The sequence below is a fragment of the Panthera pardus genome, unplaced genomic scaffold (assembly GCF_024362965.1).
Source record: "Panthera pardus isolate Hobbes unplaced genomic scaffold, ASM2436296v1 HiC_scaffold_13, whole genome shotgun sequence".
NCBI classification, from domain to species: domain Eukaryota; kingdom Metazoa; phylum Chordata; class Mammalia; order Carnivora; family Felidae; genus Panthera; species Panthera pardus.
Window position 1 is genome coordinate 142,478,823 of NW_026526688.1, and position 15,742 is coordinate 142,494,564.

Consider the following 15,742-nt stretch of genomic DNA (forward strand, 5'->3'; position numbering starts at 1 on the left):
GTGCCTCGTACATACCTCTCTTTTACGCTAATCACAGTTGATTGATATTTTCTTAAGTTTGCCTCACCATGAGACTTTAAGTTTCAGAGTTTAAATAGGAAGTTTTTTTATTCATCATTGTATTCCCAGGATGTGTCATATGATAGACACTAAATGTTTATTAATATGAACTGAATTAAATGTTTTGATTGTCAGATGTTTTCAGATTATTGGTCATAGTCTTAACACCAGTTTGGTGGTGAGATGTTAACATAAGAGGTTGTAAACCATTTTTATCTCATTTTCTTGTCCGTATTTCTTGTGTAGTATTCTAGGGTCATTCTTTATTGACAAAAGGAGTTGACCAGAAGGTAGATATGGCAGTTAATCTTCTAAAATACCAGTTAAAACTGGGTTTAGAGTTAGATGTAAAAATGATAATAAGTGTGATTAGTTGGTTTGACCCACACTAAGAAACACTTTACTATGTTGTGCCAAAGTGAAAAGTGACAGAGAAGTTGGAAAAAAATGAGAAATTGGCTAGCTAGTTCAATGGCAGAGATTTTAATGAGCACCAAGTCATGTATTTCTCACAAGACTAAAGAAAGCCAGGAGGAGGGAGAGAGAGAAATTCCAACTTAAACTTGGAGGAGATAAAGTTGTTAAGATATACAGCCCTCCATGTTTTAAAAAAAAATTTTTTTTTTTAATGTTTATTTATTATTGAGAGACAGAGACAGAGCATGAGCATAGGAGGGGCAGACAGAGGAGGAGACACAGAATCCAAAGCAGGCTCCAGGCTCTGAGCTGTTACCACAGAGCCCGAAGTGGGGCTCAAATTCACAAACTGCCGAGATCATGACCTGAGCCGAAGTCAGACGCTCAACTGACTCAGCCACCCAGGCACCTCAGCCCTCCATGTTTTAATAGCTCTTAATGTATCTTTCTGTGCTATAAGAATTAATTTCATAAAATTGACCCAGAGTAATCAGGAAAAAGGTTTAAGCTATGACCTTTCTACTTTCTAAGGAATTAGATAAATAATATATTTTAAAAGCTTTCCATCTAAAATGGTTATGATTATAAAGACTGCAGTGCTTTATAATCTGGGTTAAAGATTAAACCTTTACTTGTCTGGAACCCTCACTTACTAAAAATACTTTTTTCCACTAATCACAGTCATTTCTGTACTTTGTTGTGTTTACCTGGCAGAAGTAGTACTTACAGATCTATTTTGTTTATTATAAGTATTAGGTTTTATTTATTTTTTTTTGTGGGGCCTGCAAAACTCAAGGGTAAAGTTATCTAAATAATAATTACTTTAAAGTGTGTACCATCTAAAAATTAAGCCTATAAAGCAGTTTAAAATAATACATAGGAAGCAGTAACATTATATGTTTGTATAGTAATATCTCCATTGGTAAATTAATTCAGGTGATTTTCTCTTCAGTATTTTTCTGTGATCTTTAAATTTGTAATTCATCTGTTGTCACTGGTATCTTTCATTTATTCTTGTTGATTTTAGTTTTAATTTTAATGGGCTATTAATCCTATTGCCATACTCCATTTGTATTTTCTAAGATGGTTTAATGGCTATTTGCTGCCTTAGAAAGAAATTCCCTGTATTTTCTTATTCTCTAGAATTGGGAAACTTAATTCCAAAGTTACTGTCAGTTGATAATAGTGATACCTAAACTTTTAAAGTGTTATATATTCCCTGGACACCTTAGATTAATTGAAGTATAAGTATATGGTGAAATGACATAATGAAGATTATTTAATAAAGAAAAAGAGACTGGTGGATATTGATAATAAATGCTATGATCAGTAAATAACATTTTATCTTCATTCATCTCAAGCTTGATAGATTTTGAGTAAAGTTAACATTTTTAGCATCTAAATGTATTCCATTGCATTTGCTAACCTTTTATAAGAGAGAATTCATTCTTGATGGTAACTTGGAACTTCACTTGTTCTCTCTCTCTCTCTCTTTTTTTTTTTTCTCTTTCTCTTTTACTTGTTCCCTTATAGAATGTTTCTCCATCCCAGAGAGATGAAGTGATTCAGTGGCTGGCCAAACTCAAGTACCAATTCAACCTTTACCCAGAAACATTTGCTTTGGCTAGCAGTCTTTTGGACAGGTTTTTAGCTACTGTAAAGGTAAATATTTTAGGATACACTTAAACACAACCTCTTGTTTGAGGGTTTATATGCTAAACCAGGGGCAATTAGTAAACATTCTGGAAAGTGAAAAAGAGTGGAAAACCTTCCTGGAAATGGTATATGTGCCTATTAAGACATGATGTTTTTTGCCATTGCTTTACATTTTTGGAAATATTTCTAATTGTATTCTGTAATTTTCTTTTTGCTACAAGTATTCATAACTTATACTTAACCTGTGAAATTTTTGATTTCCTGATTTTAAATACCATATATCAGCAGAACGTTGTCTTTAAACACATTGGTGTACTAGAAGTGGACAGTGAACTAGACTAGAAAAGTATAAGCCTGTTGCACATTTTTTTCTTTATTTATTGAATATCCATATTGTGTAGTGTTTTGAAAATATATAAATACATTCTAGAGGCATACATTTGGAGTATAACAAGATGAACAACGTAAAATAAGTTTGTTATGTTTTTGTTGAATGACAGCATACAAAAATACATAAAGAAGTTTATATTGTCCCTGTTGGTGTAACATATCATTGGCTATATTATGTGAAATTTGTCATAGTAGGCCCTCAATTGATTTAAATCAGAAATACAGCATTCATTTAATGGCAAGGCATGAAAAAGTAGAAGAGTAAATCATTTGTTGTCATTTGTATGCCTAGGAATATGTAAGCTGGGGGAACTACGAATTCAGTGTCGGGGATGCTGTACTCTTTGTTATAAAAAATAGAAGCCAGTGGAAGAATTTGGATGGCCACTCAGTTACCTTTTTATAAAGTTTCACACTTGTACTCTTAAGAGACTTAAAGAATTTTTAATTATAATGATACTAATTGCCTGAAATGTAGGTAATCTGAGACGTCTACTTTTAGCTCTGTATCAAGTCCCCCCCTCACATTCCCCCTACTATAGCTAACCTCCCTTACAGAGAAAGATAGTGTCCTTTATTGATTTTTATGTCCTTCACAAATTATTAATAACCTTATTGTAGCTTCTGTCACAGAAAAGGTTCTTACCTTATTATTGAACATTTTAAACAAATTTGGGGGAGTTTCTGGATCAGTTAGAGAATGTTGCCAAGTATAATGTCATTATTTTCACGTTTCTTATTTAATGGGTCCTGTCATGTTATTAGCATAAGATTCTCTTAGGTGGTTAATCTGTGTTGAAATATGTATTCATGTTTTAAATAAAAGCAGACCATACAAGGCTGCAGCAATGAATGGAGCCTGAATCCTAGCTGTGCAGAAGAAAATGCTACGTAGCTCTTGAATTCAAAAGTATGGACCCTGATGGGGCACCTGGCTGGCTCAGTTGGAAGAGTGTGCAGCTCTTGATCTTGGGGTTATGAGTTTGAGTCCTACTTTGGGTATAGAGATTACTTAAATAAATTTAAATTTTTTAAACAAGTATGAACCCTGAGCCCTATTTAGCTTCTGAATCTGAATCTCTAGTTGGTGATATCTGGATGTCTGTATTTAAAGAAACAAAACAAACTGCACAGATGATTCTGATGTACATCCAGGAGTGAGAACTACTGTTTCTTTAAAAAAAAAAAAAAAAAAAATCACACTTGCTATTGGGATTCTTTTTATTATAAAATTTATTGGTGCCCTTGATTTAAGGGTTGCATTACCTAACCTAAAGTTGTTAACTATTGGGCTCTTCTTTGTAGTGAACTCTGATTACCTCAAGGATTTGGTCTGTTGTATACTTGGGGAGATAAGGGAGCCTGGAAAATGGTCTTAGCTGCAAGATCTGCCTTCACTTCCTATATCACTTGTGTGATGTCCCTTAACTGCTGAGACATAATAGACATGACAATATTTTTGGAAGTGCTTTCTAAATCATAATATTCTGATTAATATTAATGATTACCTAAAAATGTTGATAGTTTTGAACCAGCTGTTATTTTTCATGTAGGCAGAGGACTAGAAGGTTCTAGACAGTATGCCACTTTAAGACAGTGGTCACTGGCGTGTTTATTAAATAAGTTAATCAAAGCTGCATCAGGTTACCTGAAGATTTCCATAATTTCACAGGAATGTAATATTTGAGTATAAAATAAATGTCAAAACAGGGCTGGCTTATTTATGTTACATCTATGTCATTCAGTATAATTGGACTTAATTGTTCTGGTTATTTGAAACTGTATTCTGATGCTGGGTTGGCAAACTCTTATACTACCAATAAGATAGAAAGTAGGCCTACCTTGTCATAGATCAGGAAAACAGGCAAATTCAAGCCCTCCTATGTGTGTTAAACCCTTTAGAAAGATTTCCCCCCTACTAATTGATTCTGTATGTATTTAGGAACCTTTCTTATGGAACTTGAATATATGTATATGTATATATGTATATGTATGATGCATATACATATGAATATATGAATATGTATATATGTATATATACACACACACACACACAATACACACTTGTTTTTGTGGACACTTAATTAGAAAATTTCTATTCATCTGCCAGCCTATAATTTTTAAAGCATTTCGAATGTGTTTATAGTCTTTTTTTTATATTCTTTCGGTTTAATTCTCCTAACATCTAGTATGTTAATATTACTGACGTGACAGGTAAAGAGAGTAAGATTAAAATTAGCTCAAAAAATACACACATGTACAAAGAGTTAATTTTTGGAACTTTATTGAATAAAAAATTGTCTTCTAAAATTAAATTCTTTTTTGCTGGATAGAAATTTAACTTTAGCTAACTAGCATTGGTTGAATTTCTAGCAATGTAGTATAGTATTTTCATAGAATATAATATGGCTAGGGTTGTGAAGTTAAAAAAGTTGGTCCTGGTCTTAGAAAACAATGGGTGGGAATCAGATTAATTATTCCTTAGAATTTTGTGCATACTGTCTCACCTATATATCTAGTTTTGTTTGTTTGGTTTTTTTTTTTTTTTTAACAAACTCTTACAGCTTTTTGAAAAATCACTGAAGTTGCTTTTTTCTCCTCTTCAAAATTTTAGGCCCACCCAAAATACTTGAGTTGTATTGCAATCAGCTGTTTTTTCCTAGCTGCCAAGACTGTTGAGGAGGATGAGGTAAATATTTTCCTTTAAAGATCAGTTATGTCTTTTTCTTGAAAATTTCTCTCCATTTATTAGCTTGCTTTCTATTTATGTGAACAAAAATTGAAAATTAGCTTATTTTTTTCTGTCCTCTTCGCCCTGCCGTGTTCCTCTTTGCTTTTGACAGAGAATTCCAGTATTAAAGGTGTTGGCAAGAGACAGTTTTTGTGGATGTTCTTCATCTGAAATTCTGAGGATGGAGAGAATTATTCTGGATAAGTTGAATTGGGATCTTCACACAGCTACGCCATTGGATTTTCTTCACATTGTGAGTATACCTGAATCTCTCAGATTTTTATTTGAATATGTAGTCTTATTTTAGTAACCTAGAAAGTAGATTGCCAACTCATTTTTTTTGTTGTGATTTTTAGGAAAAGAAAAATTACTATAGATAACCAAGGAAAACTGGGAAATTAACATATATGTCAAATTACATGAAACTAAAACTACAGACTTAAGAAATTGAGTAATACCTGAGGTTAATATCAGTTTCTGTGCATAATTTACCTAAAACTTTAAATAAAACTAGTATGATGTTCTTACGATTTCTTTTCAGTTCCATGCCATTGCAGTGTCAGCTAGGCCTCAGTTACTTTTCAGTTTGCCCAAACTGAGCCCATCTCAACATTTGGCAGTCCTTACCAAGCAACTCCTTCATTGTATGGCCTGCAACCAACTTCTGCAATTCAAAGGATCCATGCTTGCTCTGGCCATGGTTAGTTTGGAAATGGAGAAACTTATTCCTGATTGGCTTCCTCTTACAATTGAACTGCTTCAGAAAGCACAGGTAGGTGCCAATCAAATTAAGTGTTCATTTTAAGTTCATCTCTCATTGGGATACGTAGGGTTGCTAGATGACTATAAAACTAAGAGACATTTCTAATCTTATAATGGCAAACTGCTTTTAAGAGGAGACAAGAGTAAAGTAATATACACTTCAAACTTATGGGCTAGGTGAACTTTTTTCTCTTGTAAAGCTTAGTATTTTTTTTGCTTCTTTTCAACCCTTCTAAGTTACTTAAATTTTTAAGAATCTTGACAAATTAATAAGATTCTCTATAATATATTGTCCTTTAGTTTTGTATGAAGAACCTTCTTAGCTATATTTGTAGGTTTCACCATAGTACATCTATACTTCGCTTATTTTGTAAAAATCAAAAACATAAATGGCAAGAAGTTTGCTTTTTAGACAAGCAAATAATTGACTAGAAAGTGAAGTATTTGTACTAGACTTTGTCAAGTAGAAGCTAACTTTCTGAAAGAGGTTTTGTCCTGGTAGTTCCTATTATTGCCTAAAATTAGTCAATCACTTCTATCTGCAAATTCGTATAAAATTTTACAGGCCAGTTAAATTTTTTGTCAACTATCTATATAAAATGTAAGAGTTTTAATGGAGAAAATTCTCAAATGGATAGTTAGTAATGGTACTATATGTTAGCAAATGCTTTGAATAATCTTATGTCACCCAATAGAATGTAAAGTTTAGATCTGCAAACCATATGCCTCTGCCAACTGAGTCCATAAAAGACTTATGAATTCACTTTCCCTTTATATGTCCTTATTTATTCTTATTTGGTAGTAGTTATTCTGATATATTTTATTGGATTTTATTTAGAGAAGAGACTTAAATTCTGAGCTAAAGTAATTATATTTTATAATAAAAAAACTAGTCTTAGCAAAGAGCTTCAGTTATTGAACTAATAAAACTTAGAATACTATTAAAGAAAAATGAGAATAATACTTGAATTTGGTGTTTTGTAAGATGCTTATAATTGATGTCATAGATATGAACTGTGAAAGTTAGCAGACATAGAAATACCTCAGTGCTACCTCTTAGCTCTGAAAATTTTAGGCCCTAGTCTGTGAGCAGAGAAGGATTGAGGGTCTTTTCATAAAAGGTTGGTGATCAACACAGTATATTAGCTAGCGGCCCATTCCTCTTCTGTTTTGTTTAGTTTTTAGCATGGGTCAGCTTGTTCTATATCCCTGGGATAGATAGGCATATGATGTTAGTTAGAAACACAGGCTGTTTCTCTTTTACAGGAGAGAGATTTTTTTTTCTTCAATTTTTTTTTTTTTAACGTTTGTTTATTTTTGAGAGAGACAGAGACAGAGCATGAGCAGGGGAGGGACAGAGAGAGAGGGAGACACAGAATCTGCAGCAGGCTCCAGGCTCTGAGCTATTTGTCAGCAGAGAGCCCGACATGGGGCTCGAACCATGAACTTACGAGATCGTGACCTGAGCTGAAGTCAGACGCTTAACCGATTGAGCCACCCAGGCACCCTGAGATAAGTTCTTCTAGCGTACCTTAGATTGTTATAATTGAAAAGTATTTCTTTCCATTGAAATTAATGCTATAGTGAAAGTAGATTCTAGGAGATAGTTGCTATTTAGTGAGAATTTTTAGAAACTATCACAAATCATAGAAGAGAATAGTGTGGTACAGGAAATTTGCTTATCTATTGTATTGGAAAGTGAAGTTGAATGTTAATCATTTACATTAGACTGTGGAAGTGGGGTATGGGACGTTAATAGAAAACCTCTACATTTCATTTTTCATTTTTTTATTGGGACAAATGACATCTTTAAATGCTCTGACTTGATCTCTGTGCTAATTCCCAAAGCTAGTACAGGAAAAGTTGTTATATGAACTGTTACTGTCAAAAAGAAAGGACGGACTTTGAAGCATAAATAATAAGAATGTTATAAATAGCGTATGTATTCTGTAGCTTTGAGAGTTTATTTCTAAAAAACACTGGGAAATATGCTTATTCTCTTTCATAAGTCTTCTGGTGTTTTGTGTTAAGAAAATGTTCATTGAAACTTGTTCCTTTTTTACTGAAGTAGTATTATAGACTTGGAATTCTTGGAATTTGAAGGGATCTTCTTAGAAATTCCATTCAACTCCTTTATTTTAAATCTGCAGTTCAGGGTACTTGGTACTTTCTCAGAGACCCACAGGACTACTTAGTAAAGGACCAGTGCTTTGTCCATACAAACCTTAAAGATTTAGTTCAGTGGTTTTCAGAATTTCTTTTAGAACTGGAATCCTTCCCTTGACTCCAGTAAAATCTTGTACACACACAATCCCAGAATGTAAGGTAGGAAAGTATTTCTTTGTAATAATGTATTTGGGGCAGAGACCTGTTGGATGCAGAGTCTGAACATGGCCCCTTCCCTTCTGCATGTTGTTTGGATATAGTTTGAAAACCAGTGTTTAATTTTCTTATACATACATAAATATATTCCACAAATTTTTACTGGAAAATCTGTGATCCAGGCACTGGGAATACAGTGGTTGTAAAAAAACAAAAAAAAGGTTCTGCCCCGTGTAGTATTCAAATTCTAACGGAGAAGATAAAAACAATTGTCACAGCACTTGAGATTTTGGTACTTGGTCTTAACAGTTCTCTAAAACCAGCTGGGACTGATAGCCAACATATGTGGCCTAAACCTGGTGGATCTGGATTCTTGAAGGCTCAGTGCTATGTTTGCTAAGTTCATTTGTGTTTAGGTAGGAATACGAGGTCTAATATCTTTGTAATTAGATGGGTTCAAATAAATATTCCTCCTGGATTCTTGGGTCTAGTATAGGAAATTTTTGTGGAATATTGGTGAGACCATGCCAGAATTACTTATAACATGTTTCCCAGTATCCTGGTTTGAGAGGACTGCTCATTTTTATCCTAGATACTTCATGCTGTGCGGGGGCCACTGTCACTGGCTCTGCCTTTGTTCCCTCTGGAATTCAGACAAAGTTTCCCTGGTTTGAAAGGCAAGCTTCCCTCCTAGTTGACCACCCCTGCCTCTTAGCTACATGTTGGTCGCCATTTTGAGATGGCCAAACCTCTTTCTCTTACCCCTTTTTTCATTGCCCTACTTCTGTAGCTGTACTCACATCTTCCTCTTTCTGACTGATGTGGCCCACCTTTGAGAATCTCAGGATGTTAACTTTGCTGAAAGAGTGTGGTGGTCTTCCTAGTCCCTAGCCAAGCAGTAGTCACAGTTGATGTTCTCTCCAGTAGTTTAAAACTAGAGGAGGGTGTTATGTGGTGCCTGGGTGGCTAAGTTGGTTGAGGGTCCAGCTTTTAGCCCGGGTCATGATCTTGTGATTTGTGGGTTGGAGCCTGGTGTCAGGCTCTGTGCTGACAGCTCAGGCCCTGGAGCCTGCTTCAGATTCTGTCTTTCTCTCTCTCTCTCTCTCTCTCTCTCTCTCTCTCTCTCTCTCTCAAAAAAAAAAAAAAAAATAATAATAATAAATTAAAAAAAATAAAAAAAAATTTTTTTAACTAGAGTAGGGAATTAAAGAAGCAGGCCTTCCTCACCAGGATCTCCCAGTTCTTCTTTAAGGTGCCTAAGATCAGACTGCTGCAGCAGGTGTTTTCAGTCCTTCATGCTGTCCACCAAACATGGGTCCTTCAAAACCTATCATTTATGTGATGGTATTCTTCACCCCTTTCCCATCTGGATGTCTGTCCTATAATTGCCCCACCTTCCTTGGTGAGCTACATTACAGTTGTGTTTGTTTTCTTAGCAAGCGATACTTAAAAATGTTTACCGTATTTGAAGTCTGTGAACGTAGTCATGAAAAATAACAATAGATGTTCTCTTAACATCCTACAATTAGAATGAGTTCACTTTAAAACAGTTTCATTAGAGGACTTGTCTGGTGTATGAAGTTGTAGTAATTCCAGTTTATGTGCTTGTTTTGTTTCCTCCACTGGATCTCAGCAAGGGTCATACTCTTACGTAGAACAAATTCAGGTAGTAAATTAGAAGGAATTTCTTTTGATATGTTATTTTGGAAAAAGGATTTAATTGGATGGAAATAGAGTTCATATAGATGGTATTGGTTTGAATAATGTCTTTCTAGCTCTGTCATTTTCTAAAATACAGTTGACTCTTGAACACAGGTTTGAACTGCATGGGTCCAGTTATAAATTGATTTTTTTTTACAGTACGCTCTTATAAATATGTCTTACGATTTCCTTAACATTTTCTTTTCTCCATCTTTATTGTAAGTGTATAATGCATACACAAAATATGTGCTTATCAACTATTTATGTTATTGGTAAGGGTTCTGGTCAACAGTAGGCTGTTAATAAAGTTTTGGGGAGTTGAAAGTTAGATGCAGATTTTCAACTTTGGGGGTTGGTGCCCATAACCGCCCCATGTTGTTCAAGGGTCAACTGTGTAACGTTCTATTAAAATTTATTAATTTTTTCACAGAGAAAGATTATAGTGGCATACTCTTCCTTTTACTTGAAATACATGTCTTTTTTCAAACCAATAGCATCTATATGAACTCTACTTTTCAGGATTCTGCTGTGGTATTATGCCCCATGGCCAAGGCATGAGAGTATGTATGATACTTTTGTGGGCCCCCGAGCATTAGTCATTTGCTAAGAACAGTATTATACTCTAGCCCTTTTTTCATTTCCCAATTTGTGTCTTTCATTTCTGTTACCACTCTTTTGTGGGCTTCTTGACGCATTGGCTAGGGTACCTCTTTCTTTAAAGAACTTTTAAAGCCCCATTCCTCTTCTGTGTTTTTTGTTCCACTGTTCTTAGCATGACTCAGCTTGTTCTGCATCCCTGAGACATGATAAGCCCTAGCCTATGGTTGTAAGCTTAATAGTTGGGGACTATCTTTAAGTATTATAAATTCTTTTAAGGGAAGAAAAGAAATTCTAAGACTAGTTAATAGTATTTTGCCCTTAAGGTGTTACCTAGTGTTTTTTAAACTAGGAAAAAATTTAGTGAACAAAACAGTAGATATTAAAAATGGTCATTTTCGTGTATTATTTCTGACAGTTTTAGGCATTTTAACATTTGTACTGTGAAAGCACCTGCTGTTGATTTCTTCTTTCCACTGATGCTTTCCTGCATAACAAATAATATTCTTACAGATAAAAATAGTATTGTGACCAAATATGTTTCTGTTATCGCAGACCATATTACTTTATTTTCTCTCTGGTATTTCACATAGTTATGCTGTGTACTGCAGGTTATATAGGTATAAATAAGATGTGGTTAAGAAATGTCCAAAAATACTTGTAAAATATACAAGACTAGAAAGTGACCCCGATAGTTAATAGTTTAAATAGGCTTCCTGGAGGTGGTGGCAGTTAGCCAGGTCTGGATGGAATTGGTAATCCAGTTTTAACAGGTAGAAACAGGATGAGCAAGGATAAAGTAAGAAAGGGCAAGATTTACACAGAATAGAGAAAGCACGCCTGTTTGGCAGAAATTGGGGTAAGTCAGGGAATAAGGCTGAAAAAGAGGGTTGGGGTCAGATTGTAGGAGCCTTTATACCAAGCTAAAGAGGTTAGCTTATTTCTGGTAGGCATTGGGGTGCCGCTAAAAAAATTGAATAGGGGAAGAAATGTATGTTGCCTAGAGGAAGATTATTTTAACTAGAGCTATAATTACAGGGAAAGGAGGACACAGAGACTAATTAGACTCCTTGAAAGCCTCCTATTATAGTCACTGTGCTAGAAAAGAAAGTTTGGGAATAGAAATGAATATGATACAATGGCTGCCTTTTGGGGGCTTATAGTCTGTAATGGAAAAAGTAAATGTTTAATGGATTATTTTAATACGATGTGGTGTGTAATGACAGGTTGAAATAGATATAGATGGCCCTGGAATTTGGGTGTGTGGTGGCAAGAGGAGTTAAGGGTAGCTTCAGAAAGGATACCTGAACTATCCTGAAGGTTAAGAAGAAATTAGTCAAACCCCAAATTAAAAACATTTCTTCTTAAAGTTGTCAAGCCTGCTAATTTCTACAAAAATATAATTTGTCAAAAGTTCTCATTTGCTGTTTTAAAAACAAAATACTTAAATTGTTCTAAATTCTTAGCTAGATGATCTTCCCCATCCCTTACTTAAATTTTTTTGTGCCTCTGGTTTTTTCCTTAAATTTTTAATGAATTTTGTGTTTATCTGTTCCTTGGTCCTCATGAAGAGATTGGAAGTGGCAAAGAGGGTAGAGTGAAGGGCCCTGTAGACAAGAGGAATACACTGGACAAGAGTGGACATTGCATATACACAGTGAACAAAAGAGAATAGTTTCTGTTTTCATGAAGATGTTGCATATAATTGCAGTTACAGAATTAAAGGTCCAAAGAGACTTCCTTTAGAAGTACAGATTTGGACATAATCCCTAAGAAGATGATGGGTAGACTGGAGGAATAGCTGGATTTCAAGTAGAAGATGTGGGGAGAGACAAAGCTGGGGAGGACAGAGGGCGCAGTGAGGAAAAGCTGCCAGCATATTAATTAAACGATCAACCTTTGTTTTTTTTCTTCCTGGCCCAGATGGCTAGCTCCCAGCTGATCCACTGTCGGGAGCTTGTGGCACATCACCTTTCTTCTCTGCAGTCTTCCCTGCCTCTAAATTCCGTTTATGTCTACCGTCCCCTCAAGCACACCCTGGTGACCTGTGACAAAGGAGTGTTCAGATTACATCCCTCCTCTGTCCCAGGCCCAGATTTAGATTTCTCCAAGGACAACAGCAAACCAGAAGTGCCAGTCAGAGGTGCAGCAGCCTTCTACCATCATCTCCCAGCTGCCAGTGGGTGCAAGCATACCTCTGCTAAACGCAAAGTAGAGGAAATGGAAGTGGATGACTTCTATGATGGAATCAAACGGCTCTATAATGAAGATAATGCTTCAGAAAGTGTGGGTTCTGTTTGTGGCACTGATCTGTCAAGGCAAGAGGGACATACCTCTCCTTGTCCACCTTTGCAGCCAGTTTCTGTCATGTAGCTTCAAGTGTTACCTTCAAGTGCAAACTAAGGTAGACTACTCTGGGAATTAGGAACATGGAAAACCAGGAAAGGTTCTATAAAGTTACATACCTTATCAGGCCGATTTGAAGTGAGCCAGAAAAAAACCCATTTACTTGGGTAGCAAATTATAATCAACATTATTTAAGCATTTAAAGACCAAAAAAGAAACTTCAGAAAAGATCATTTTTTTTAAGTTAAGTTTTTTTAGTATTTGTCAGTTCCATTCTTTTCTCTGCTAAGATGTAATGGAGATTGACCCCATGTCAAAAATTTATATTCAAGTGTTTTAAGTTCCAAAATTCATAGCTAGCACACTCTGTCACCAGCATCCTGATTTAATTTTCCTCATTTTTGCTTGCTTGTTTATTGAATACTAAATGAACTTTATGCATGTTGATCTATAGCCTGACTTCCACTGATTAGGAAACCCTCAAAATTATTTTTTAGCAATTTAGTGAATAAATTCATTTCAGTGTGACAGCCATGTTTAATCCATGATTCAAATTAATCCCAAAAGGGTACTTTAAAATTGCCCTATATGAATGAGAAGTGGTAATAGAAAAAGGACTGACATTACCACATTGATTTTGGGTTTCTTATTTCAATTCCTGGAGTCTGGAAACAAAATTATTGTTTTTATTTTTGTTTTTCTTAAATTGAAGCTTAAAAGTGGCATGTAATTAGGATATGGTTATTAGATTTGTTGAAAGCATTTTTGAAATTTATATAAAAGAATTTGTGATAAAGTTCATGTATCCAGGTGCTCACCAAAGAAACCTGTAACAACTAAGATTTTTTTTTTTTTTTTTTTTGGTAACTGATCAGTTTTCATTCATTTGTAATCAGTAGGAGAGACTGTCTAGATGTCGGGGCAGCTCTATGATTCGGGTCTATAACATGTAATAACTGAATTCAGTGCCCTAGATTTATGTTAAGCTATTAGGATTTTCTTGATGGAAGTTATTCACCCTCCCTGTATTTCTCTTAATGACTTCTGGATCCTCAGCTCCCTGTGCAGTCTGAAGAAGGTATTGCAGTCAGAACCATGTGCTGATGATAAAAAGCCTCTGGTAGCAATAAAAGTTGTCCTTAACCTTTGTATCTTTAACTTTTTTTCTGCTTGTGAAGAGGTATAAGTTCCTGATTGCTTAGACACTGGTATTGGGATAAAAATCCCAAAATATGCTCACAGAAAATAAAACAGGATTTAAATGTGACTGAGGAATGTAGGTTTTGACGTAAAGAATTTTTCTATTATCTCTTTTTCTTACCTTCCAAATAGTAAATTTTCATTTGATGGAATGGTTTGTGAGAGCACCCATGTCTGGATGACATCATTTTTAGCCCACTGGTTTCGTTCTGGTTTAGCAGAGCAAGAGTATTCTTAGGTCACCACTTGACTTCTTTGAAATTACTAAGGTTTGACTGCCTGCACAACCTTGCAATCCATTCAAATGGGAAACTTTTACTTCAGTGTAAGTACAGGCAGTGGGAGGGAAGATTTAAAAACATGAACTGTTTATGGGTGAAGATAGCAAGAGATTGGCTTTGTAGATACACATTTTAAAAAATCACACTTACCCTAATTTTCATCTGGTCTGTTACTTAATTCTCCTGCATTGGGGAGCTCTAAGAAATTTACAACTACATGTGTTCACCATTTCTGTTAAATAAATGGCACTTAATCCCCCCTACCTCCATTTAACAGATGTTCAAGCTAGGGATGAAACTCTTAACATCAGAATATTTCTAGTCCAGCCACTACAGATTGAATATAAGAGGGCAATAAGATTTTAATTAGTTGACTTTGAGGTTTTCTAATCTTACCAAAAACTGATAAATCAGTTTGGAACATAGTATTGTTTCTAAAAAAAAGTGTTTTTTAAAATATTTTGGAGCGAGAGTGCACACAAGCAGGACAGCAGAGAGGGAGACACAGAATTCAAAGCAGGCTACAGGCTCTGAGCCGTCAGCACAGAGCCCAACGTGGGGCTCGAAATCATGAATCGAGAGATCATAAACTGAGCCAAAGTCAGACACTTAACTGACTGAGCCACCCAGGTGCCCCAGAACATGGTAGTTCTTATGGGAAACTGAGTTGGGATGGTTGGGCTGCCAGCTTTCATGCTTCAAAGCTATTTAACCCATAGTTCAATTAAATGAAGGTACTTAGGGGACCAGACCTTCCTGAGCACCCTTTTCAAAAAGTTCACTGTTCCAGAGACCTGAGCTACCATGGGTTCTTGGCTCTGAGGAGCCTGAACTCATGGATCGAGACAGAAAAAGCACAATATTCTTGAACAGCATGGAGTTTTTCATTGAATATGTTCCTGCTCATTACTCTGTCCCGAGTTACTTGTCTTAAATCTTGGCATCACATCACAAATTATTCTTTCAGTATTTGGAAACTTGAGTTTTATGGGTAATTGGTATCTCCACGTGGTTAGAAAGCCTATCATTCCATGAAACCTCCACAAAGGCAAGGGAATAAACGGGTATAAATTATCCAATCTTTCATTTAACAGAAAAAGTTAAAGTGAATGCTCTACCTCTTGAAGATCAGACTATAGCGAAGAAGCTAAATATTTTTTGTTCAATTTGAGAGTATAAAGTTATCTGTGGAGAACTGAATTTTTTCCACAGATGATGTATTAGTGTGGGGGAGGGGGAAGGCTGGGAATGGGGAGTGTTCCCAAATGCCAGTAAAAAG

The 15,742-nt window shown here is 35.4% G+C and overlaps 1 protein-coding gene across 2 annotated transcripts in view; it reads left to right on the top strand.

Annotated features, from left to right (window-relative positions):
- Positions 1 to 14,125, top strand: part of CCNI (cyclin I) — a 35,201-nt gene extending 21,076 nt beyond the window's left edge. For both annotated transcript variants that reach the window (XM_053901470.1, XM_019466870.2), the window contains 5 exons: positions 2,011 to 2,139; positions 5,138 to 5,212; positions 5,367 to 5,507; positions 5,796 to 6,026; positions 12,560 to 14,125. In XM_053901470.1, coding sequence (XP_053757445.1) covers positions 2,011 to 2,139; positions 5,138 to 5,212; positions 5,367 to 5,507; positions 5,796 to 6,026; positions 12,560 to 13,009 — 1,026 coding nt within the window. In that variant the 3' untranslated portion in view covers positions 13,010 to 14,125. The remainder of the gene's footprint in view (positions 1 to 2,010; positions 2,140 to 5,137; positions 5,213 to 5,366; positions 5,508 to 5,795; positions 6,027 to 12,559) is intronic.
- Positions 14,126 to 15,742: the final 1,617 nt, after the last annotated feature.